Source organism: Athene cunicularia (assembly GCF_003259725.1).
Source record: "Athene cunicularia isolate RWA chromosome 12 unlocalized genomic scaffold, athCun1 chr12_part1, whole genome shotgun sequence".
Classification (NCBI taxonomy): Eukaryota; Metazoa; Chordata; class Aves; order Strigiformes; family Strigidae; genus Athene; species Athene cunicularia.
In genome coordinates, this window is record NW_020799116.1 from 16353466 (window position 1) to 16377490 (window position 24025).

The following is a 24025-nucleotide window of genomic DNA, read 5'->3' on the forward strand; positions in this document are numbered from 1 at the left end:
CGCCCGCCCCGCGCCGCGCCCTCCTCCGCCCCCTCTGTGCGCCAGGGGTGGGGGCGCCTCCCACCCCCGGCCGTTCGCCCTCGCCCTGCCGGAAAGCTTCGGCGGTTTTCAGTTAAAAGCTCGGGAGTGGGTGGTTTGTACATCCGCGGATCATACACAGGGAAGCGCCACCCGTTCTCGGAAACGCGGTGGAAAATCATCAGAACACAAAGTGGCCCCAGGAGCTAAAACTTGACTTCGCGGTGACAAGAGCACGCGAGTGCGGAGACGGCCCAGTGCAGCACCGGGGGCTGCGGCGTCCTCCCGGGACACTACGGCCAGCGGGAGCAGCTTTGGGGAAACACCTCCCTCCCTCCGTGCGCCAGGAGGGGGGACAGGAGGGATGCAAAAGCCACCGCTGCTGGCAGTCGCGTCTTCCCTTCTTCAGTCTCCTTTTATAGTTTTTCCACCCTTTGAGGCTGGTAAAGCCTCCCTTCAGCAGTTGCTCTTTCCCATCCCTGGCTTTTCCACTCCCTGCCTTACTGTTTTGGTCTGGTTTAGGGAGTTTTAAACCACAAGCAGTGACCGCTCTTCCCCCGAACGCGGGGCAGCGCTGGGTGCGTTACGCCGTTGCCTGTACCCACAGCAGGCGGCCGGCCCGGCCGCTCCGCCACGGGCCTTTGTGCTGACACATCGCCCCCCTCCAGAGCACGCCGAGGAGAGGCAGGTCCAGGGCTGGGCCTTGAGGTGACCTCGGTGGGTCAGCCCACCAGGGACCGTGGGGCAGCACACCTCGGCAGGGACCAAGAGGAAGGGCCTCAGCTTCAGCAGGGCTCCCACGGGGAAGCAGGGAGCCCCTGCCGAGGCTCCTGCCAGTGTTTGCGCCAAAAGGTCAAGCAGCTGCTTATCAGCCCTGGCCCCCGGCCAAGGCAGCCTGGGCCCCACAGCAGGGCAGGGGGGTGCACTCAGGGTCCCCCTCTACTGCTGTCTGTTCTCTTTCATGCTTGGTAGCAGGGACTCATCATGAAATGCCAGTTGTCGCTAACTGGCCACTGTATAACGCTGCGTCTCTGCTCTGGGTTCCCAGGTGCCTGCAGTATCTGGGGGTTTTGCTTTGGGCCACTCTTGGCACCTGCCCCTGTGACTGGGAACTGAATAGTTTCCAGCTGCAGTGAGTTTTGGGGATGCGCCTGCTTATCTTGCATCTTCAGGGACCTGCAGTTTTTGCAGCGTGTTGCAGCACTGATAGCAGGAGCCACGAGTGTCCCCAGAGAGATGAGAGCAGCCGGGAAATGGCTGATGGGACGAGCAGAGGCACGTGACCCACATTTGCTCTTGGGTCAACGGACGGTTACCGTCCCAGCAGACTCGTCACCCGCCCCGGGGCAGGGCGAGCCACAGTGGCTTAAAGAGGAGGAATGTCTCTTCGGGGTGACCTCTAGGGCAGTGCCGCAGAGAAATCTCTCTTCGGCCACTTTTGATGCTTGCTCATGCTGGCACCTTCAATCCTCAGGCTGGAACTGTGGATTTCATCTGAAGTAGGGAGTTTACTTCTGGGACCCTGCCCTTTTCACACAAGAGCAGGTCAGGGCTTTCCCTCTGACAAGTGAGTTTTAAGGAAACCAATTGAGTGAACTTCTTTGTTGGCTCGGAACTACCCCCTGTGCCTGGACACATTCTGTGGAGCCAGCTGAACTTGGATCCAGAGGAGTGCCAGGAGCTCCAGAGGGACTAGATGGGCTCCAGGGACCCCTTTGTACATGTGTCACAGGTGATGGTTGTCCTCTGAGGTCAGAAGGTTGTTTAACAAAACAGCGGTGAGTAACTGCAAAGGCCACGAACCCACACCGTCTGGCCTTCCGCTCACATCTCCCCACTCCTGGTCCTGAACTCCCTCCCCTGGCCAGGGGCCTGGACCTGACTCCTTGCTTTTCCCCTGCCCCCCCCCCAGCTCCTTGCCTGCCTGGATCACTCTCCACAAGCACTGAGCTCTCATTTCACAAGTCTGGCCTGGCTGTGTCTGCAGTTTCATCCAGAGCAAAGGGGGCAAAGGCGGCCTCCAGAGGTGACAGATGTGACGGGAACCCAAAGGGAGCCAGGCTACTGGCCCTCGAAGGCAGGAAGGCTGATAAGGGCTGATAACTTCACAACCACGCACTCCTAAGCAGGCTTCTGCTCTGATGCCAGTGGTGCAAGGAACAAAGAGAGGGAGCTGGAGCTTCTGGTCATCAATGGGAAACACTGATTTACTAACACGTCTGAACTTGGAGAAGGCAGGCCAGGCCTGGAAGTCTAATTCCAGCTGGTGGACAAGATGGAGGAGATGGGGAGGTGGTACTGTACATTAACAAGAGCTTAGATTGAAACTGGATAACAAATTCATGGGATAACAAATTAATTAAATAACACTTCTGGGTGGAAGTGCATCAACAGATACACACAACCCATGAGCTTGGTCTGAAGAACATGCAGACCTTGCTGAAAAGCCCCGAGGAGCAGTTGAAGAGCTGCTCTGTAACTGTGACCACAGAGAACTGCAACCCAGAGGCTCTGCAAGACTGAAAACCCCCAGTTTTGCTCAACTGCAACCACCCCACAACAAAAATCACCAAAAAAGGGAACTGCAGAGGAGGGAGCAAGCTCGTTTACAGGACAGAGCCTGACACCCTCCTGGGCAGCCCCGCAGCTGCAGCTGGGCACTCCCTGCTCTGTTCAACCCCCTCACCCCGTGGGGATAGAGAACAGGCACCCAGGAGAGGAAGGAGGGAAGGGCAGGGCGGGTGCCACCGCCACCACCAGGCTGGCCAGGCTCTTCGCTCTGGGGTGTCTGCAGCTGCAGAGGGAGGACAAGGACCAGAGGTACGGGGTACGGCCACACCTGTTTCTCCTTTGTTGCAGGAAAACAAATCAGGAAAATTGACAAGAGAAAAAATGACATTGTCATTTTTTAGGCCATTACTTGGACACAGCTAGGTGCTCATTTACATGGATTGTCACTGGCAACTGGACTCCCTCCTGCCCAGCCCCACGGGCAGAGGCTCTCAGCTCAACAGCAGCTGCTGTCAATACCAGCACAAGCGTGGAGATGCACAACGTTGCCGTCTGTATTGTTTCTCAGCCAGAAGCACAATCTGCTCTCCAGCGTGGGTACAGCACAGCGGCCCACGCCTCGAGCCCATCCCTTGTCGCAGCGGTTGAAGGCGTCCATGATGAAATGGGCCCAGCCAGCGTGCTGCCACACGCCACCACCTCACACGTGCTTCCATGCAGCGCGTGGGCCATGCGACAGCGCAGACCAGCATGCTGGGTACAGTGTGTGCTTACAGCAGTGCTGCAGTCTGCTCCCTTCTTCCTACACCCTCCCCCTACATCGCCTCCTCCTGCTCCTCTGTTCCAGACCGCCAAATTCAATTCAACTGATGTACTCTCATCTGGTTTGAATATCAAAAGAAGCTCCTGGGAAACTTTGCCACTCACCGCAGGGGCCAGGCAGGGCGAGGGCCTCCACCTCTGCTCTGCTGCAGCACTGGGAAACCACTATGAGCAGCAGCAGATGGGTATCACTGCTGGGAAACAAAAATAAGTACTCAAGCACTTGCAGCTGCTCAATGGATCCTATCACAGCTGTATCAAAAAGGGTATTTCTCATTCAGGCTGTCAGAAGCTGGGCCAAAAACCCAGAGTGAGGAATACAGACACCAGGATACAGGGAGCTTAGAAAACTGCCTTTATTCTATTAGTTGTTGGAAAAATGAAAATACAGAAAGAGTTTAGTTGGCTGCAGAACAGCAAGAAGTTCACAGGTTAGGAGTCTGATCACTACATGGTAACCTTTTTTTTTTTTTTCTCTAAGTTTTGAAACTGGGTCCAGCAATGAACTTAAGGCAACTGAACAGTTCAGAAGCTTTGAGTGTGAGCAGGCTGTCTTTTCTCATCCCTACGGCACGTCATGGAAAAAAACTCCTCCTGGGGTGTGCAGACCACTCAAGTCATTCAAATGGGTCAGACTCTTACAAATGAACAGGGGAAGAGGATCAGCTGCTTTCCATCGGACTTTATTTTCAAATACAGTTTCTTAAAAAACCCAGAACACCTTAACGCAGAGGTTACAAGTAACAGTATTAGGAAATCCAATTATACAAAAAATACTACATCTAAGCTGGGGTAAATAGATTTATTTTTGGTAACATACATTTAAACTGGCACTAATTACACAGTAACTAAAAGGTAACTAACATGAAACCACAGAACCCTCACTTTTCCTTAGCTGAATGGGACTTGGTCATTTCAGAGTGATCACATTTTCAAACTAATGTTTTACACCACTGAGCCATGAAAATCAGACCTTCCTAAATGTGATAGCACTGAAGCTACACTTGATTCCACATACAGCCATGTAACTGTTGTACTCAATTAGAATAGGACGTTAGTTATAAAGTAGTTACAGACCAATCCTCTGTGTTGACAGCTTTTTCTCTTTCTAGAGAGAAGAAAGAAGATAGAGAATTGTCTTCAATTAGCGCCTGGCATATCCTGTGAGTGCAGAAAAGGTTTGTTAGAGGAATGTTGAGGTTAACCTTGGGTGCACAGATGAATTTGATGCAGATTGTTATAAAAATCATGGTTGGCTTCTAAATACTGGTAGCAAGATGACTCGATTTTTAAATCTCTTAAGTAAATTATAGATAATGAAAAAGGCCAGTAATCATACACTAAGATTAATAAACAGCACTTCAAAATTACTCAAGTGCAGGGTGCTGCTTTGGCCATCTTCCTCTGGCCACACTTTATAAGAGAAGGCACCCGGACTTTTTCTTGCCACGCCGGGCTTGCAAAGCAGCTCTAGTGGCCATTTCAAAAACCTCCCTCACACCGTCTTTGGTCTTTGCCGAACACTCCATATACCCGAATGCACCAATGCGGTTTGCCATATCTCTTCCTTCTTCGGGTTTGACAGGCTCCTGTACCAACACAAAAGCAACACCTGAGAACAACCCAAAGCCACAGCGAGGAAGTGCACCAGTCTTCCCTCTCCCACCCACCTTCCCAACAAAGGCAAAGGAATTTCTGCGTTAAATGCACTTAAGTACTTGGTTAGTTAATAATCAACTGCTCCCTTGAGAGCGATCCTTTAAATAATAAAAGCAGATTTAAAATAAAATTTGCTTATTTTCAAGATGCAGCATGCACCTCAACCTGGATTACACAGACAGGGTGTATATCTGCATACTGTCCCAATGCTTGAGGACACAATCAGTTTTCTAACACCTCTGAGCTTAAAGGCCACAAGACCCTTTGAAACTTGAGCAAAGATTGCTTATTCCAGAGGAAACATTTATGGAACCCTTTGCCACAATTGTGAAAAAACCCTGTGAACAAATCCCAAAATTAATGCCTCAGTCTTTGTATAAAAACAAATATGCAACAGGAGCAAAAATTCCAGGACGAAGCAGAGTATCTGCAGTCATATACCCAAGCTGGGGCTTTCAGACATGATCTGAAAATGAAACCTATGATAGGCTCAGCAATGAGCTACAGCACCTGTGGTTATCACCTCAAAACACCTAGCAATAAAACCGTTTCCTTTCACATCCTGAACACACAAAATAAAGAACAACTTGAGCATGCATGCACTTGATGTGCTGATGTCTCCTAATTAATTTCTTTCTACCTCAGGGATTCAGCTCTCCAGCACAGACCGCAGCTGACTTAGTAAACCAATATTGCCATTTTCATTGTTGAGAAAGCCTTTTGCTAAAAATTAAATCTCCATATATGAAAAAAGAAACACTCAATTAAAGGTAATATATACTTTTTGGTTTCTGCCATGGGTAAGTGTTCATTACGCAGCCCATAGGAAGCTGGCAGCAAGCTGCAGATGCCCATTTAATGCTCTGGTACAACCACTGTACACTTTCTTCATTTGCTGTAAGACTATCAGAAAGGAACCTGCCTGCTTCATTTTGGCCAGCTCTCGTCTTGTGTGCTCGTCGTTCCTCAGGTCCTTCTTGTTTCCTACCAAGATGATAGGCACGTTGGGGCAGAAATGCTTCACCTCCGGGGTCCATTTCTCTGGGATGTTTTCTGGGGAAAAAAAAAAAAGGCAAAGAAAGACTGTAGTAAAGCCCATTTCTGGGAGAGTTTTATTTTAAAGCTACTGCCTGAGTGGCTTTACCTTGCTAATCCAAACTGATGTCTTTTTTTTCTACTCTTAGCTTGTAGAAATAGACCTGTTCTGGTTTTCACAAAAAAGGCAAGCCCCTCTATGGTAATTTTAAGGCCAAAAAACACGTTAACTCTTGACTTCTCTACGTCTCTTGGTAGCTACTTGACAAGGGTTAGCATAAAGTATGTCAAAGAACAGCATGCAGAATTCTGACATAGAGTGCTATGGAATATTTTGCTTCAAGAAAAACATTTTATTTATCTCCAGAAGCTAAAGATGGGTATAACCCTGAAGCATAAATTTTTACATCCCTTGTTCCTTTTAAAAAGCAACATCAAATAACCACTCTGAACTCTCCCATTAACTGTAGCAGAAATGGTGTTCTATACAGCAATTAAAGATGCACAGAAACACAGACTTTGTGCAAGTCATTTGCAGATTTGCCATTTCTCCCTATCCGCAGCAAATGAATCTGCACTCATACAGGAAACTTTTTCCCCCTAACATAACCTTCCCTACATGACTTTCTTTTTAAATGGAGCTGCAAATGGAGACTTGAGGGCTTTTGAAAGCAAACTCCTGAAAAATTCTATATAGCAGGAAGTGCTGAACAACTCAAAACATTCAACTTTGCTTTCAGCAGCTTTCAGACATCTGAGATTCACTAGTGGATGTACCTGCAGGCTACATAAACCCTTTTTATCTTCACAAAATTCCATTCAGCTTTTGAAGAGACATTCACTATTATGGCATTGTTTTCTCGCTTGAAAGAACAACTTAGACAAGCATTCTGAAGCCAGTTTTTGCACTACAGCCAAACCAGCAATTCTGCAGCTGCACCCAGGGTGCTCAGGGGGTGCTGGCCTCTAGATGCTGCACACCTGAAGAGTCATCTGGCAGTTCTCTGCTCCCAGAAACACAAGCGCCCTGGTACTGGTGAACAGGAAGGGGCGGAAAAAATAGCCAAGTTCAGACTTGACTGCATTAAAGCCTTCTCCCCCCACCTCCAGGGTTGGGTAACCCCCCTTGTTTCCAGGGCAGCCAGTGGGTCAGCTCTCCAGCTGCCGGGGCAGCAGCATGTGCAGTAGAAGTGAGCACAGCTCAACCCTTGTGTGTAGCTGTTAACAGCTGCACTGGGCACAACCACAGCACCGCTGCCAACTAAACCTCAAATGGTTTTGCAGAGACACAAAGACAATGAAAGATGTCTCTAAACACAGGATCAGGTGGAAGTGATGAAGAGAGAGATCAGGATTTCCCAGGTGTCAAGCTGGCATTGATTTTTCTAGAAAGACACTTTCACAGCCGACCGCCCATTCAACGGCTGGTACCCTTTGGAGGCTTGGTGAGACATGAGACTGAGCAGCTACCAAGCATTATCCCCATCAGACTGTAATGCCACTGTAACATATTATGGACTATTTTGTTTGCTCATTTACTCAAACCTTCTGTGAACTACAGCAGGAATTGTATTTTTCAACCACCATGGTAGCTGCATTCAGGACTAATCCTTCCATTAACTACATTTCTGTGCTTCCTGGTTCCTTTTCGTCTCATTCTTGTTTCTTCCTAAGACACAACTCTGGGTTCATCCATAAGGTGGATCAGAGGTGCAGGAAAAAAGCCTCTCTAAGGACAGATTTCAGTGATTGTGATCACTCTGGCAGTAGAAAACTCCTAAAGATTCAGTGGTTTAATACATTTAAGATAGAACTGGTATCCCATTTATGAGCACTAGTTAAAATCATTTGACACCTGTCATTAACAGACAAAGCAGAGGGGACACTCACTTTTCCTGGCTAGGAGCTGCCCAATGCATGGACATCATTTTGACCAGTTACAAACAAGTACCAGTCTGCCACTGTACAGAAGGTTCTTGTCAGAATACAGCTGGTCATACACACACAGAACTGATGTGCCTAAAGATCTACCTTAACATTTTCTGCATTCTAGTAAGAAACCTCACAAACAGCCCCCAGTGAACAAATTCCACTGTTGAGAAGTCAATAAGGGAACTTTTACAGAAATTCACATGTTTGAGAAAGTGCTACCATGATGTATTTGTTTAGGAGACTACAATGGATGGATGGATGATCGTTTTAAAGGGACAGAAATCAAAGTTCCAGAGATCTTGAGTCTTAGAACTAAGAGTATCTCTCTCTTCCTCCTTGCCCCCTTCAAAAATGCCTTTGTAAGATCAATACATCAATATCTGTGCATCAGATTTATAAATCAATCAGTGAAGATTTCAGTCTTGGACTCCACACAGATGAGGTGCCCATCTAATACACAGATTTTTGAAACATGTTTTCAGAGCTCAGAAATCATAAATCTGGCAACTCTTCTCTTTTTTCCATCACAAGCAGATGTCAGTCACTGGAAAGCAGACTAGGAGAGTATAAATCTCCAGCCTCTGACATTTCCACCAGGGAGACCCACACCCTTTTCAGAGCAAGCCCCCCTTCAGTATGGTTCTACCTCATGTTTTTCACAGACAGCAAAAAACCCCAGGCTATTTGGGATTAACTCAGTGTTTCAAGCTGATCTCTTCTGCAGAAAAGGAGAGGGTGGGGGTGGTAGAAGGGATGAAAGCACAAAGTTAGCTTTCCCATTTACACAGGAAGGAAGTTACTCTGTTTTCCTGGATATAGCATGGTCTCAAGTGTGTAAGAACCACAATTTTCAAAGAGAAAAAAAATAGAAATAAAATCTAACCTCAGTCAGGGCATACCACTCAGTGGACATCTTACATAGTGACTGGGCTCCCAGACACAGCAGAGTGCAGCTACAGCCCTCCTGCTTGCTTGGGGTAACCAAGGCACCACCTCCTGAGGGACAAGCACACCAGCACGCCGCATTGGCCCAGAGAACATTGCCAGGCCGGGGGTGCTGATCTAGGCCAGGGAGGCTGCTCTAGCCCCCCTGATAAGTGTTGCTCAAATTCTGCAGCAGAGCCCTGGGTAAACATAGTGTGCTGCTAAGGCTTTCAGACTGCCGCTCAGCATAGTTGAAAAATACAGGTTCCTTTAAGATCTTAATGCCTGAAAACTACACTCAAACCAGTATGAGTTTTGAAACTAGGAATGCTCTCAATTACAGCACATGAAAATGTATTTTACAGCATGATTTCCAAGGGGAATACACCAACACAGAGATGTAGTTCTAATTCAATTAGTGATCTACTTACCTAAACTATCAGGACTATCAATTGAAAAACACATAAGTATAACATCAGTATCTGGATAAGAAAGCGGTCTAAGTCGATCATAGTCTTCTTGTCCTGCTGTATCCCACAAAGCCAACTCAACCTGCAGAAGAAAGATCAAGGCAGTTAGCCAGATCAGCATGGAAGTTTTGATTCAGAAGCTAGTAACCCAAGAGAAGTGGATAAAATACTTCAATCAACACAACTCAAAAGGAAGAGACTACAAGACAAACCATTTTGACAGGAGAACTATTAGAAACTTTACGTTCTGTAACTCCAAAACTCAATTTATTGCATCTGATGAGACTCTTCTTTCTATCCCTGATCAGTGTCAGTTCTACCAGTGTCAAAGCTACCAGCAGAAAAGACAGAAGAATCGAAGGGAATCGTCTCCAAAGGGCTGGGAATCTCTCTGATAATTCCAGAAACAGCAGTTTTCAATGAAAGCAGACTCTCTAAGTATATGCTTTTTAGGATTATGCACATATTCAATTGGTTTACAACTGGAACCTGTAGTGACTAAGAAACATCAAGACTGTACTTATTTGTGCACAAATGCATTAGAACTCCACCACCGCAGAAATGTACACTTGCAGTTTGCTTGGAGATAAAGCTGATTTGTATGTAAAGCTTCTTGTTACTAAGATCTAAGTTGCTAATGTTCTCAATATTTCTAGCTATGGGGGAGCTAGGGGAGAACATCCCAACAGGACTGTTTAAAACTGTGGGAGGAATAGCCAATGTTTAAACTATTAAAATCTAAAAACTAGAATCAAACTCTTAAGGTAAACTCTTGCTTGAGATTCTCTGATGCATCTGCCTGTGCAATGGAGTGGGTTCCTTCTTGTTTAAGCTCTTATTCAAAAGTTACAGGAAAAGGCCACAGCAGCTCAGATAAAGACAGACGAGCAGAACTGGAACCCAGATGTGAGCTTGAATGTGCAATGCAACTGTTAGGTTAAATTACGAAGATACAAAGCCTTAGCTGCACACATACACACAAAAAAAATCCTTCTGCATTACATTCAGAAATAATACTCCTCTCAGAGTCATGTCTGCATTTGCAAATGTGAATTTTGTGGCAAACGTTTGTATTTTTTACAGAGCTGTCCGTTGAGGGTTCCCTCACATGATACTGGAATCAGTTCCTTTGCTCCATCTAAAAAAAAAAAAATGCATCTTGTGCCATCACTGTTTTGTCTCCACATGGCTTGTGAACATTTCTGGTAATGCTTTTCCAGGAAAACAGAGGTGATTGTCAAACAGAACAGTCTTAAGCACTGCTCTCCTACAAACTTTTAAAAACAAGTTTTCTGAAGAAAAATTGTTTAGACAAAATATGTTGTCTAGTTAAAAAAAATAAAAAAAAAAAAAAAAAATCAGCTGGCATTTCCACAACAGAAAGCACACTGCTCAAGCTGCTCATGCAATTTTTATTTAGATACTGGCTGCATATAGCTGATAGGGCATGACTCCCTGTTCACCCATTCAGAGATGCAGAGACTCAGGCAGAAGGGAAATGAGGAAGCTTGACTAGGTGATAAGAGAGAGAAATGGATATCATACATATTTTGAACAGCAGTCCTTAGAGTCTAAGATACAACATAGAAACTGCTGAAACTGTCACTTGGGGAGAAAACATGTTCTAATATTAAGTCTAAATTTTTTTTTTTAAACTCATTCATATTATGGGAGAGAAAAGCATTTTTTAGACTCAAATAGCATGAACTATCATAACTAAACTCACAAACAATCCATGCCTTAACAGCAGGAAATCAAATTTAGCATCAAGCCCCAAACTAGTTCAAAAAGTTTTTGCTCAAATCAGGATCAAAACTGAACAGATTCCATCAATCTGTCACTGCATCTGAACTAGAACCGACTGAAAGACGGTCTGATTGTACCTGAACCCAGTGCAAAGGCACATGTTGCAGCAAGGGGCAAAACAGGGAAGCTCAGCACCACCAGCATCAAAGCCTGCCACATGCCTGACGTGAGCACCCATGGCACTGAGGTCAGCTCTGTGCGGTTACGGTAACAAAACAGACATATGGCATGGCTGCCTACAAGGGTCTGAAAATAGTTGAGCTTTCAAGGTGCAAAGTTTCTGCTTTGTGTGCTTCCACAGTATCCCGGAAAGTGACAATTTTATACGTCACACACTACCTTGCATGACAAATGCAGAAGGCAACCTATCCAGCATCCAGAGAGCAGCCTTCTGAAAACTGCCTCTTGGAGCAGGTGTCTGGTATGTTTGCTTGCTTAGCAAACAAAAGGACGCAGAGGTCACACAGACTGAAAACTGATTTTCAAAATATTTGAAACAAATGAAATATTTTAATGATTAATTTACTAAAGTACAAACTAAAAATGAAACCCAGTAAGCTGTGGGTACGCTTGGCTGCTAAGAATTGTGTTCTTAGCAGGACTACATAGGACAGATGATGCTGATGTACACTACAAAAACCAAATCATTTTGAAGCCTGTCAGTCATCTGTTCTGAAGAGGATCCTGCACATTGCCAGAAATGTGTATGAAAGAGACTCTCTCCAGGAACTAGCCTTTATTAAACACAATACCAGGTCCCTATCAAAACAGGTACGTACTCCACAGGTCCAAAGGCTAGCAGCCCTGTGTTCTCAGCATGTAGGTACGTCTTTGAAATGCTCCATCCCCTCCCACCTACTGCAACATTTTACTTGGAGTAACTGTACATGTTCTAGAATCTCAACTTGTTTAGGTTAGATATAGGATGTTAAACAGACATTGGATATGACCAGGTTCTAGCAAGGCCAGTATTTTTTTCACAGGAACATGCTTAATATTTAAAAACATACTTACAACATAAGCATGCATACTAAGCACTTATTAAAGAAGCATAGAGATCTCCAAGCTATTCTGAATAAATAAAAGTTCATTTTGACCATTACAGAAGTGTGGACATACCTGCTTTCCATCCACTTCGATATCTGCTACATAGTTTTCAAAGACGGTGGGAACATACACTTCAGGGAACTGGTCTTTGCTAAATACAATCAGCAGACAGGTCTTTCCACAGGCACCATCACCCACTATAACCAGCTTTTTTCGAATGGCTGCCATAGCTGAAAAACAAAATGATGACTTGTTAAACAACGACTGAGATTATAATAATTAACAACCACTAAGTTTTCAATTAATAAGAACTTTTAAATTGGGTCTACATGTCCATTAGAGACTCGCAGAGGTATCTGGAATCATACGACTTCCGCTTCCTGTCCTTTTATGAAAAATGTTCCCCAGCACTTGTCAACACACTGGCAAGGCACTGTGTGCAAAAATAGCAGAGGGGAGACTAGTCTGGTTTAGCATTTCTTGACTTATTCTAAAGGTTGAGCTAGGAACATCCAGACACAGCAAGTCAGCAAGCAGCACTGTCCAAGCGCACCTTCGGAAAAGTGTCTTCTAGGTAATCAAATAAGAGATGCTTCAATACAAGGGCAGTAACATTTTCTTGTCACGCTGAGCTATCTTAACTACAAAGTGCCAGTCAGCTGGACTGAGGAGCATTTGCTGCCACGTCAGAGCACCAACAGAAGGATCTCAAGGTAATCAGCCTGTTCCTTGAATTACAAGCACCATGCTGTAAAGGATTTTGGAAAGGCACATCCCACTCCTCAGTCTGCTTTCCTGGATGTTGCTGTTACCAGGTTAAAGCCTGCTATCAGCTTACATTAAGTAAAACGGTGACACAGAGGGAGTCACCACTGCCCTCTCCACACAGGTCTCTGCTGTTCAATGTACTGATTTGTACCAGGACCATACAAATCCATGGCTTGCTCGCAGGTAACTCTGGCCCCAAAAAGATTGAATGAAAGCTTGAAAAGGTTTAATGAAAGCCTAGCGTCAGGGTGAGACTGAAGGAGATGATTGTGTTGGATTTGGCAAATTTCTACAAGTCCCAAGTGGCTCAAACAGTATGGACAGGGTTTGATCATCATCAATTTCCACAGATGAATGTGAGGGGGCTGTTACAGAGATAGTAGAAAAGGGTTCAAGCCCACCAGAAGGCAATGGGCCTTGGGAACTCCAACAAGAGGATGTTATGGACACAAAAAATTGATACAGGCCTAAAGAGGACTGGGCAAGTACAGGGAAGAAGCTTCTTATGTGAGTTAAAGAATACAGAAATCACACCTGCCTTAAAAAAAAAATCTCCATAGTAGAAGTACATTGAGGCCAAGAGAGTACTTTGGGAAGTCTGCCTGCTCTCTTCTTTCTTTTCCCTAGGCATTTATTTCTGACCATTGCCGGAACAAGCCAGAGATTTAGGGAGTGACCAGGCTACAAGGGACTGGAACAAGGGCAGAACCATAACTACTTTCTTCTCCATAACATAAAGGCACTCCAAGGGAAGCTGCTTAGTCATCCCATGAAGCTTCCTGGAAATGGAGCAAACAGCAACACCACGACAATACCTACCATTGCATGACCAAAATACCACAGAGGGAGCACCCTTGTGAGTTAACTTTTGCCATGACAGTCCTAGTACAAAGCTCTGTAAGGACAACTACAGCTGCTGGCAAGGGGAGAAGTGCTCGAAGAAGCACAGAAGAGAATTAAAGAACATAGCAAAGACATTTTCTCCTTTCCACCTCTTCTCTTGCCGTAGGAAATTAAGTTGAAAAGGTAAAACTAACCATCTAAAAGCAGCCTTCAGTACTATTCGGTGATGAAGCAGCAGTGGGTATTGCAGAATTACAGAATCTCTGTTCCAGGTGCAAACAGAGAAGGACCATTTGAGCCCATCAAACAGCAAAGGCTCAAGGACTTGTAGAACACAGCCTTGTCAGACATGACTGCTCAAGTAATCCAAACCTATCTCTAACATGAGCTTCTTTCACCCTGTGAATATATACATGTACACACATTCAAGTTATTTACCTTAGGAATTTGGGGTTATTTTTACATTTGTGGAAGGTTAAAATGATCCAAGCTTTAAAAAGGTTTTCTTTCAGTGGTTTTAGATGGTTTTGAAAAATTTCTAGGAAAGGTAATATTTGATTTTTTACAGAACTGGAAATTATCTGTCTTCTGTACCAAGTCAACTACTTACAAGTTCTACCTACTGCCAGCTTTGTCTGATCTGCCCTTCAAAACTGTAATGCTGAGTCCTCCAAAACCTCTGAAGCCATGTACTCCTGTGCTCCACAATACATACTCAGAGAAAATTTCCCCTAATGTGTATCCTCAACCTTCTTTGATGTAATGTAAGCCCATTACTGTTTATCCTATTTGTCACAGCATAGGAGAACAGATTATTCTCTTTCCCTAGTGCAGTTGAGAATACTTGCCTTCATTTAGTCTTCTCTTCAGGCAAACAATTCTGGTTTATTCAAGCCTTGTCTGTAAATCATATTTTCTAGACTTTCCTGTTGCTCCCTTCTGGGCACAGTTCAATTGGCACAAATTTACCAAAGCATGGAGCCCAAAAGCTGAATCCAGTATTTCACCTAGGGCTTTATGAACATTAACTAGAGCTGAAGGATTATTGTATTGATCTGCCAGGATATACTGTTGCTTAAACACCCTACTGGAAGTGTATGATATTTTTTTTTTCTCTCCCCAGGAAACAACACTGTTGATACATTTAGCTTTTAATTCATGATAACTCCCAGATCTTTTTTCATTAGAGCTGTTACATAGTTGGTCTCTATTCACACAGCTGAATGTTCTACTATCATGCTTTTATTTAACCTTCCTCTAACCAATGCTTTATTCTACCTCCAAGTTCTAGCTCTGTCCTCCAGATTAATCATAGCTTTTCTCAGATGCAAGTTTAATAATCATGATTCACAGATAATTATCTAGGTCATTGATGAAACCACACTGGAGACAAAGTAGGTGGATGACAGAATGGGATAACCTGTCCTTCCTCAGTATCCTCCCTCCTTCTCCCTTCAGTACTAGCGGCTGGGGCTCTGGCCCTTGATCACTTGTTACTGCAACAGCATCTAGGGCAGGTGACCTTTCTGGCATCACCTATGGATAACTGTCTTTTTCCGTGGATTATCAGATCAACTCTTCCTTTATCTTCCTCTAAATACTTCTGTCACTCTAGCTTTTTTTTTTTTTTTTTTTTTTTTTGTGTTCCTTGCCAGTCAAATCTCATTTTATACTCTGGCCTTCTACATACTTATGCCTAAAGTCCACAAGAAAACCACAATTCTGTAAAAATATCATTTAATGTAGTGCTTCCTAGAAAACCTTTCCTAAAAAAGCAGGGAAATTATATATAAAAATTGAAAATTATAAATATAAAAAAAATTTCAGAAGTTTTATTTGATCTCAGGATCTCTTTCCTGAGGAAAAACCTATCACGAAACTCCCCCTGCCTGAATCTTTCCTGAGATCTGTTGACATTATCTGGACCCAATGTGGGAAACTACTCTCTCAAACGAGGTGCCTTCAGCAGTGTCTGCTCAACCACTTCCTCCCCAGTGCTTTGGGACCCACCCCACGAGACCCTCCCCTGCTCACAGTTTTATGCAGGACAGTCACCAGCACATCTCAAACCTGCTGAATCTAGCACATCGGACATCTAGGTAATTAGATCCTGTCAAGATGCTCACAATAAGCCACAACCACCTTATCTTTTCTTGGTGACCTATGGCATCCTCACCTTTTTACTTTAGTTTCACCTTCCAGAGCATTACCACAGCAGAATTCCCTCTGCATAATGTCTGTGGAACATATTCAAGATGCAAAGGTCACCACTTACATCCCTGAAGCTTTCACTTGCCTCCAAAGCCCCAGGAGATACTTTTGATTTGCTTACCTCAAACGTTCCTTTGGGCATGCAGCACAGGCTGAGGCTACTTTGGTTATGGACCTCAACAAACTTTCAGAAACAGCTCAGATTATAAATGCTGGGTAGAGAGAGACACCTCAATGTCAGGTGTGATCACTGGACAGACTCCTCCATCAACCTTGGAAGGAAGTCACCAAACATTGCAACTGCTTGTTTCTTCCTGACTTTAGTCTTCACAGCTTGAAGTTTCTTCTCTACTAATGAGGTTGAACCCTTACGTGCTGCCAGAACAATATACTTCATTTCTATTCAAAACGTGGATATTCAAGGATGGAACCCTGCTGTTGGGCCTGCACCCAGCTTTATTCTCATGACAGATTCATGCTGTCTGTATCACTGAAGGTCTCCATGAATATGGAAATTGTTCCAGTGGTGCTGCTTGTTCAACCCCCCTGTATTTATTCTTCAAATTTTAGCAGGTATCTGGCCACCACAACAGCATCCCATAAGCCAGGCATTAAGCATATTTACCATAATAATTTCCTAATTAAGAGATTCAGGGTACAGATCAGCATCTTTTAGCTCATTGTTTTCAGTTAAAATAAATACATTTCTATGCAGTGGGTAGCTATGAGGCATTAGGTCTAGCAAATACTCAGACGAGCAACATCTCCGTAGCACATTGGAGGAAAAAGCTGATTGCTTAGAATGGAGCTACATCTTCATGGTGCCTATCACAAAGACAACACTAACAGCATTCCCAGCAGTTGGATCTTTCTGCTGCATTTTGACATGCTGTTTTTCTTAATCAAGTATTCTGAAGCCTGGAATTACATCAAATTTTGACCAACAGTATATTTTGACAGGAATGAAAAAGCCCTCTGATAGCCTAAAAAGTTTCACTGAAGATGTACAGTACTTATGTTACACACAAGCTAATATTTGCTGCAGTACAGACTGTCACCAGTGAGCACGTGTCTACATTTAGAGATAATAAACTGCATGAACTACCTAAGAGGATATTACAAATAGACCAAATCCAATCTACCAATGCTTCACTGTAACTGAACACAAGTACTGCACATTGATCCTTTTACACAATGCATAGAACGGGGAGAGACCAATAAATCCAGAAGGCTGCTGTAAGAGCATCACTGACGATGCGCACAGAACATTGTCCAAGAAATATCATATCCCAATTAGTGCAATGGAATGGCTGCAATGATCTTCTAGGGAAATCTGTGCCATCTTTTGCAGTAAGACGACATTATCTGCAATTTTTCCTACTCTTAAATGAAGCACTCCTCCCACCTTTGCATTTATAGGATTCTTAAAACCAGCTAGTCTGCTAGATTCAAAGTGGAAACTCTCACAAGATGACTTGAGTGACTCATCTGAATGGAAAAGATTAAATTATGACATTTCCTCAACCTAGACCAGTGCCTTTTACAGGTATTACAAGAGCTTTAGACATCGTTTACTCAATCCCACTAACATCACAGGAGGTTACAACACAAGGAGCTCCTGTTTGCTGAGAGTTGCCACACTAATACCCTTGTTATGTGAAGTTGCTATTTCTAAGTGCAGTGACGCTCCAAGACTCATGCAGTATAAAGCCCTCCTTGTTAAGAGAATCTAGCAAATACTCCAGAAGAATAAGAAATGGGAAAATTTTTTTTTCCATGTTTTAAATGTATTCCCCCCCAACAAGTATTATTGTTTACTGCAATGGAATTTGCCTCTTCTCTTCAGCACGCTATTTATTTTTCCAAAGAACAACATTTCCAGTGCCTCCTCTCCTCCTGCAAATCCCAAGGCCACACAGCATGAGTGAGGACTGTGGACATGCTGTTGACATTCTGAAGTTGGATAAGCTGGTAACAACATGCCAGGTTTACCTGTCTTGCACTGGATCTCATCCTGGAGAAAGTAATAAGGTGGAAGAAACAGCCCTTTACCATCACATAGGTATCCTGACTAGATTTAATTTGAATTACCAATCAACTATTACCAACTTTATATTGCCTGCTATACCATATGGGCAGATCTCTTGTATTATGCATGGTTTTGTCAAAAAATATCTGGATTACTGCAGCTGTTAGCAAGAACTCAACAGAAGCAGTTCAGCAGGACCATTAATGATGTTTCTGATGCTGAGGAGGAAACATCCTTTAAATTCTTTCCCACCTAATCTTGCAGAAGTCCTTAAAACCAAAATGTTGGAAAGCAAGAGTTTTGAAATCTCGTAAAGACTGCTTTGCAGCTGACTTGTCCACACTCAGCACTTAAACAGTTTGCTATTGAGCCAATTACAGCCTGGCACTCTTCTCACTTGCTTCATTTCTCCCTTCATTCAGTCAGCCCTGCCCTGGGCCAGCAGGAGGAACACGAGCAAGGCTGAGGAACCAGAAGATGAAACCATACTAAGTGTCCCCCACCCCACCCAGTCAAGCCCTGCCCTCTACCTACCACAGGGGAGAACTGCCTCTGCACCAGGACCTGAATTTACTCCTAAAATATACTCACTTTTGTTCAAGTTTGAGGGGGAGGAGGAATGAGTTTCCCCCAAGACTCCAGAGATGAACAGGACATGGATGAGCAGGCTTTTCCCACAGTTTTCTTCTGGTTGTTTAGCCAGGTCTGGCACCAACACTGAGAACTACAAAACCAGTCTGAAGCAGAAAGCAGATCAGCCCAGAAGCAAAGAGGTCTGCTTTTAGGGCAGATGTACAGAGACAGTGAAGAATCTGGGGTTGAACACGGAGCATCTGGGTGGGGGAAATGGTCCAAAGACCACGAATGGGGAGGGGGCAGGCAAACAGGCCAGGAGGAAGACAGGAGGACATAACTGCTCGAATCCACCCTCCTCTAGAGCAAAGGCCAGGATTCCCACATCTCCCAGCTATTTAACTGGCAACAGGAGGCAAGCGTCTCAACCTTCTCCTCTTTTGAAGTCCCAATGGAAAACGTCAGCAACATTTTGTACTTTTTTCTCCACTATGCTTCTCATTAATGGAAGCATATATAAACAAATGTCAGAAACATTGCTGTTTGCTGTTGAAACGCTATTCATGCTACCTTAAATCAGATCCTGTGCATGCTATCATGCTATTTTTTTTTTCCACATAACCCATACAGGATGGGCTATGCTCAGAAATAGCAATAGTTGTGAAGTAAAGGAAACTATGACCCCAATTCACCTCTACAGAAGTTGCAAAATGGGTAGCGAACAACCATGGGACTGCAACAAGAGTAAGAAAATAATAAAAAAAGGAGAAAGATCATTCAGTCACCTAAAAAAGTTAGATACAACCCATGCTCCTGCTACAGAGTTCCTAAATGATCCTGGAAGAACTACATACACCAAAACATGCTGCAAGTGACCACTTATTGTCTTTATTTCTGAAGACATCCAGAATAGAACTCAGCTGTACAGCTTCACTGAAAGCCAGACGAACTCCATGCGCATAGTGATCGTGCTCATTTGGTGCCCCGTACAACTTGAAATCAAGTATTACTGGGGTAGAAACACAGTTCAATTACAAGCCACTGGAATACAAACACTAAACCCACGAATACAGTTACTTCTATGAAGGAGGCAGTCAACACAGCTTATTTCAATAATTGAAATGTACTTAATTTTGTGCAAATTTGCCTGTGGACACTTGCATTCATAAACTGATAAGCCACATTATTTAAAGCGTTACTAACAAGACCTTTGGGATACAACTATATTTATATTCCTTACAGCATCCAGCACATAAAGCAGTTTGACAGTACTGCAAAACAGGCCTATTTCCAACTACAGCACTATGTGGGAGCAGTTGGTAAGAAAAAGATATCTGCTGGAGGGTTTTTTTGGGAGGGTTACATATGAAATTTAACACTTGAAAAAAGTCCCAGAGCTGGCAAAGCGCAGGGCAGGCTACTTATGTTGCACATTAAATGTAATCCACAGTGAAACAGAAATTTTCTATTACAAGATTGAAGTACAATTGAAAAAAATTACACAGAAGGTCAGTGTAGTATCCAATGAGATTAAAATAATGGACATAGGTCCTCCAGGAAGGCCCTTGGACAGGGTGAGCAGAGCATTCAGCTTTGTGCTAGCAGTTTATTAAGACTGTGTGTTAACCATGTTCAAGTCTGCCAAGTTTTACTAGTTTGGGAAAAGTGCTTTGCAAACATAGCTGTACATTTCCAGAGCCAGCTTTAAATTGGGAGCAGTATAGCTGTGTTACAAGCCTAGCTAATAAACCTCACCAGGTCTCAGCTAACTCCACAAATAACCAGCTCAAGACTCTCTGCACATCACCACCAGAACTGGGAGCAGTGTCAGCTTAACTGCATTAGGTCTTAACAACACTGGTTCAGTGCCAGCCCTGGTGAACCCTTAATGACTGATGAATTTTATACAGTCATAAAGAGTTATACAGAAGTACAAAACTGGTGTTTAACAGGCATGGGCATACAATGCATTTCAGTTAAGCACACAGAGTGTTGTTTATGCTGCTTCTGTCATCGCTGCAATAGGGCAGGAGGTACCTCATCCAGCATAAAGCCTGCCAGTGCAAAGTTTGTGAGGAAACCTGAATCGGCAGTCAGTACTAGATCCGTGTTGTGTGTCATGCGGACATAGTACGTCTAATCTTGAGATATCATGTGAAGTCTCAAAGCTGGATTCATCCTATCAAATTACAGCCTTTGCCCTTGCTTTCCTCTTCAGGATAAATCCTGTATGACAACATACAATTCATCTGACTCTCAGAGAAGAAAATTGCTCTGGATTCTGATAAATTCTAACCAGCACAGGAAACAACACTTTTGCTTTGCTCTCCTTCCCTGTACAGCCCACTCATCAGTGCTTTACAGAAATGATGCCTCTGCACAATCAAACACTCCCAGAAACACACAAACTATCTTTTGTTACAAAGCCCAAGCCATGACCTGTGCAAGCCCGTACACCCAGCAATGTGTGCCAAACAGCTCCTGCATGGACACTGACATGGGGACCAACTCGTCCCTGCATCTAAACTTACATTTCCTGCACCTAGACACTCACAGACCATCCTTTATTACAGGTCTACACACATATAAAAACAGGTACATGGGCTTGGAACTTAGGTCTCTTCACCTCAGCGCCTGGCATTCAGGATCAGCTTAGGAGTGGATTCCTACAGAAGAGGAAAAAGGAACGAGAAGCTTCCCTCTCCGCACTCTTCAGCCTCCAGCCACTTCCAGCTCAGGAGCTTCTTGGGTCAGATGTGGATCCCATGAATTTGGTAACCTCAAACAGACTTCTCTTCCATGAGCTTGTCCAGACTCCCTTTGAACCCATGTAAACTTCCAGCACTCAGAGCATCCTGTTGGAGGGAGTTCCCACAGCTTAATTACATATTGTGTGTAAAGCCACTTCCTTCACATTCAAGACTGTCCCTATTTCTTTTACTGCCTCCTAACTCAGAAATGGAAAGAGAGTGAACAGTTTACCTCATTCTTTCTGCTGCTCATGTAACAGATTATCCAGATTGATGCATCCTAGCATAGAGTTGTTGGGGTTTTTTTAATACCTTTACACCTCTGACAGTAGTGACTGGCTGCTCTATCAGTCGGCTGCTCCTACCATAAGGAGTAACGAAGTGGTAGAGGTGTCATGGTGAAGTGTTTCAGCCTGGAGGGCCCTCAGCAGCCCATCAACGTGTACCTTCCCTTTCCACATTGTCTATCACAGCCCCAGACGCACCAGGGCTGCTGCAACACAGGCCCCAGGAGCTGGAGCCCAGAGAGACACCCCGGTTTTGACAAAGGTGTGCTGTTACATCCACTCACTCCGTATCAGAGAACCACACCCTGAGCTGTATTTCAAGTGCAAACAAGCCACAGCTTGGTCATTCCCCAGCACACGTTTTACTCCTTGCATTAACACAAGTGCAGACTATCTTGACTTTAAAATAGGCAATAACAGAGTATCCCCTACCATGCTTCTTGCTCCAGTAGTTAGTTACGTTTTCTGCATTAGCAATGATGTTTTATCTGTCACTTCCTCCTTTATATGCCCTCTGCAAATTTCTTCATACCGGTATTTTGTGTTTTTTTTCCACAACTTACCACACTGGTAAGAAATACAGCCTAAGAGCTAACTTCTTCATGTTCTCACTAGACAAAGATTCACTTGAGTCGCCACTTGCCTTTTAAAGCCGTCCTCTTTCTACTAAATTTAATATGAACCATATTGATTTTGTACTGGCTTAGTTTCTCACTGAAAATGATGTGCAATTACTGTCAAGTGCTAACCCAAGGCTAAAATGAACACCTGTACTTAAGAACCAAACTGAAACAATTAACACTAATTGTTTCTATTTCCCCCAGCCCAGGTTGAGTGACATTGCCTTAATTCTTTCCTGAACACTTTGATACTTATTCCATTATTGTACCTGGGATTGATGTTTTAGTCTGATGGGATTATAATCATTACGGTTGTCCTACTTCTCTTTATTATTACTGCATAATAGCATTCTTTCAAACTCCTTAAACTGCTGCAGTATGTAAAGAACTTTCTGGAAAAAAAAAATTATATAAAATCCCTCCATTCTCAGGCCAGAGATCCTTCAGAGCTGAGATATATATCAAAACCGAGGTGTCAGTTACCAAGACTAGTCAGATTAGGTGTGCAATAGCATTCAAACGTTTTTTTTTTATTGAAAGAGTCAAAATACCCGATTACAGGGAAGTTCCCTGTGTACAGATAAATAACTGGCAAAAGATAGGAAACCAGGCAGAAAGAAATGCTCAGCTCTCATAGAAGACCACCAGCGGAACCAGCACAACACAACATTCCTAAATGACCTGAAAAAGCGAGGAAAAAATAGCAATGCAACAAACTTTACTAATGATGCCAAGATGTTCCGGTAATAAAGGCAAGAGTTCACTGTGATGAATTTCAGAACCTTAACAGACTCTGTGCCTAAGCAGTAACATTTGAAATAGTAAATGTGAAGTGATACACAAGTAAAAAACAGATTAAACCTCCCATATGAAATGATGGACTGTGAGCACTGCTACTCAAGGGCAATATTTTAGGGTTATATAGTTAATTACTTTAAAATACAAGCTCAACACTCCAAAGAGATAAAAAAAATGAAAAAAAAAATCCAGTACTAAGAACTAGAAAAGAATGAACAAAACAGAAAACATTAAGCTAATGCAGGAATCCACAAGCACGCCTGCATCTTTTGACTCTGCCTGCAGTTGTGATCCTCCTCACGTCAGAAGGCAAAAGAACCTGTAAATGACTCAAAGCAGGGCAACAGGGATGATTAAACTAGAGAACAGCACCCATATGAAGAACAACTACGGCTGAACTGGAAAAAGGACAATCTGGAAGAGACGCAACCAAGAAAGAAAACAACTACGGACATTTCTACAAAATCCTAAGCAGGGGTGAGAAAAGCTGGGACCTGAGCATTCTTTTAAAACAAGGACAAGGGCACGAGATGAGCCAGGTTCAGAGCAAAGGCAAGCAGGCCCCCCAGCAGGGCACACTGCAAGGCTTCGTTGTTTCTACTACATTTCAACTTTCTAGATCCATAATTTTAGTCATAGGTTCCTCTTTGAGATTCTTTTTTTCTCCCAGTTACTTTTCATGCTCTTGAGCTTCTGTTTTGTATTTTCTACTTTCAGTTTCTACTATTCTCCTATTTCATCTGTACAGCTTTCTTGCATTGTTTTTTAAGTGCAAACAAAATAGACGCCTTCATTTCCTTTCCAAGTCAGGTCATTTAATTTGCTTTCAACACTTGATTGGGGAAAAATATAACAAAAGAAGGTTACCGAAACATCTTTTTAAAGCCTGTTTAAGCCAAAATTGTTAGAAACTAAAACACCA

At 43.7% G+C, this 24025-nt stretch overlaps 1 protein-coding gene across 1 annotated transcript; it reads right to left on the reverse strand.

The window, feature by feature from the left end:
* Nucleotides 1–3683: 3683 nt before the first annotated feature.
* Nucleotides 3684–12488, reverse strand: RHOA (ras homolog family member A). The gene is made up of 4 exons (XM_026857819.1): nt 12297–12488; nt 9333–9453; nt 5933–6063; nt 3684–4940 (listed from the first exon to the last, which is right to left on the reverse strand). Exons 1-4 carry the CDS (start codon nt 12450–12452, stop codon nt 4767–4769), a joined length of 582 nt encoding a protein of 193 aa, XP_026713620.1. The 5' UTR covers nt 12453–12488; the 3' UTR covers nt 3684–4766.
* Nucleotides 12489–24025: the final 11537 nt, after the last annotated feature.

Excerpts from the sequence above, each read along its gene's own strand:
- RHOA (XM_026857819.1), bottom strand. The coding sequence starts at position 12,452 with ATGGCAGCCATTCGAAAAAAGCTGGTTATAGTGGGTGATGGTGCCTGT. Across the intron at positions 9,454-12,296 it reads TCGAAGTGGATGGAAAGCAG|GTTGAGTTGGCTTTGTGGGA; the intron begins GTATGTCCACAC and ends TTTCTTCTGCAG. Across the intron at positions 4,941-5,932 it reads AGCTGGCCAAAATGAAGCAG|GAGCCTGTCAAACCCGAAGA; the intron begins GCAGGTTCCTTT and ends GTGTTGGTACAG.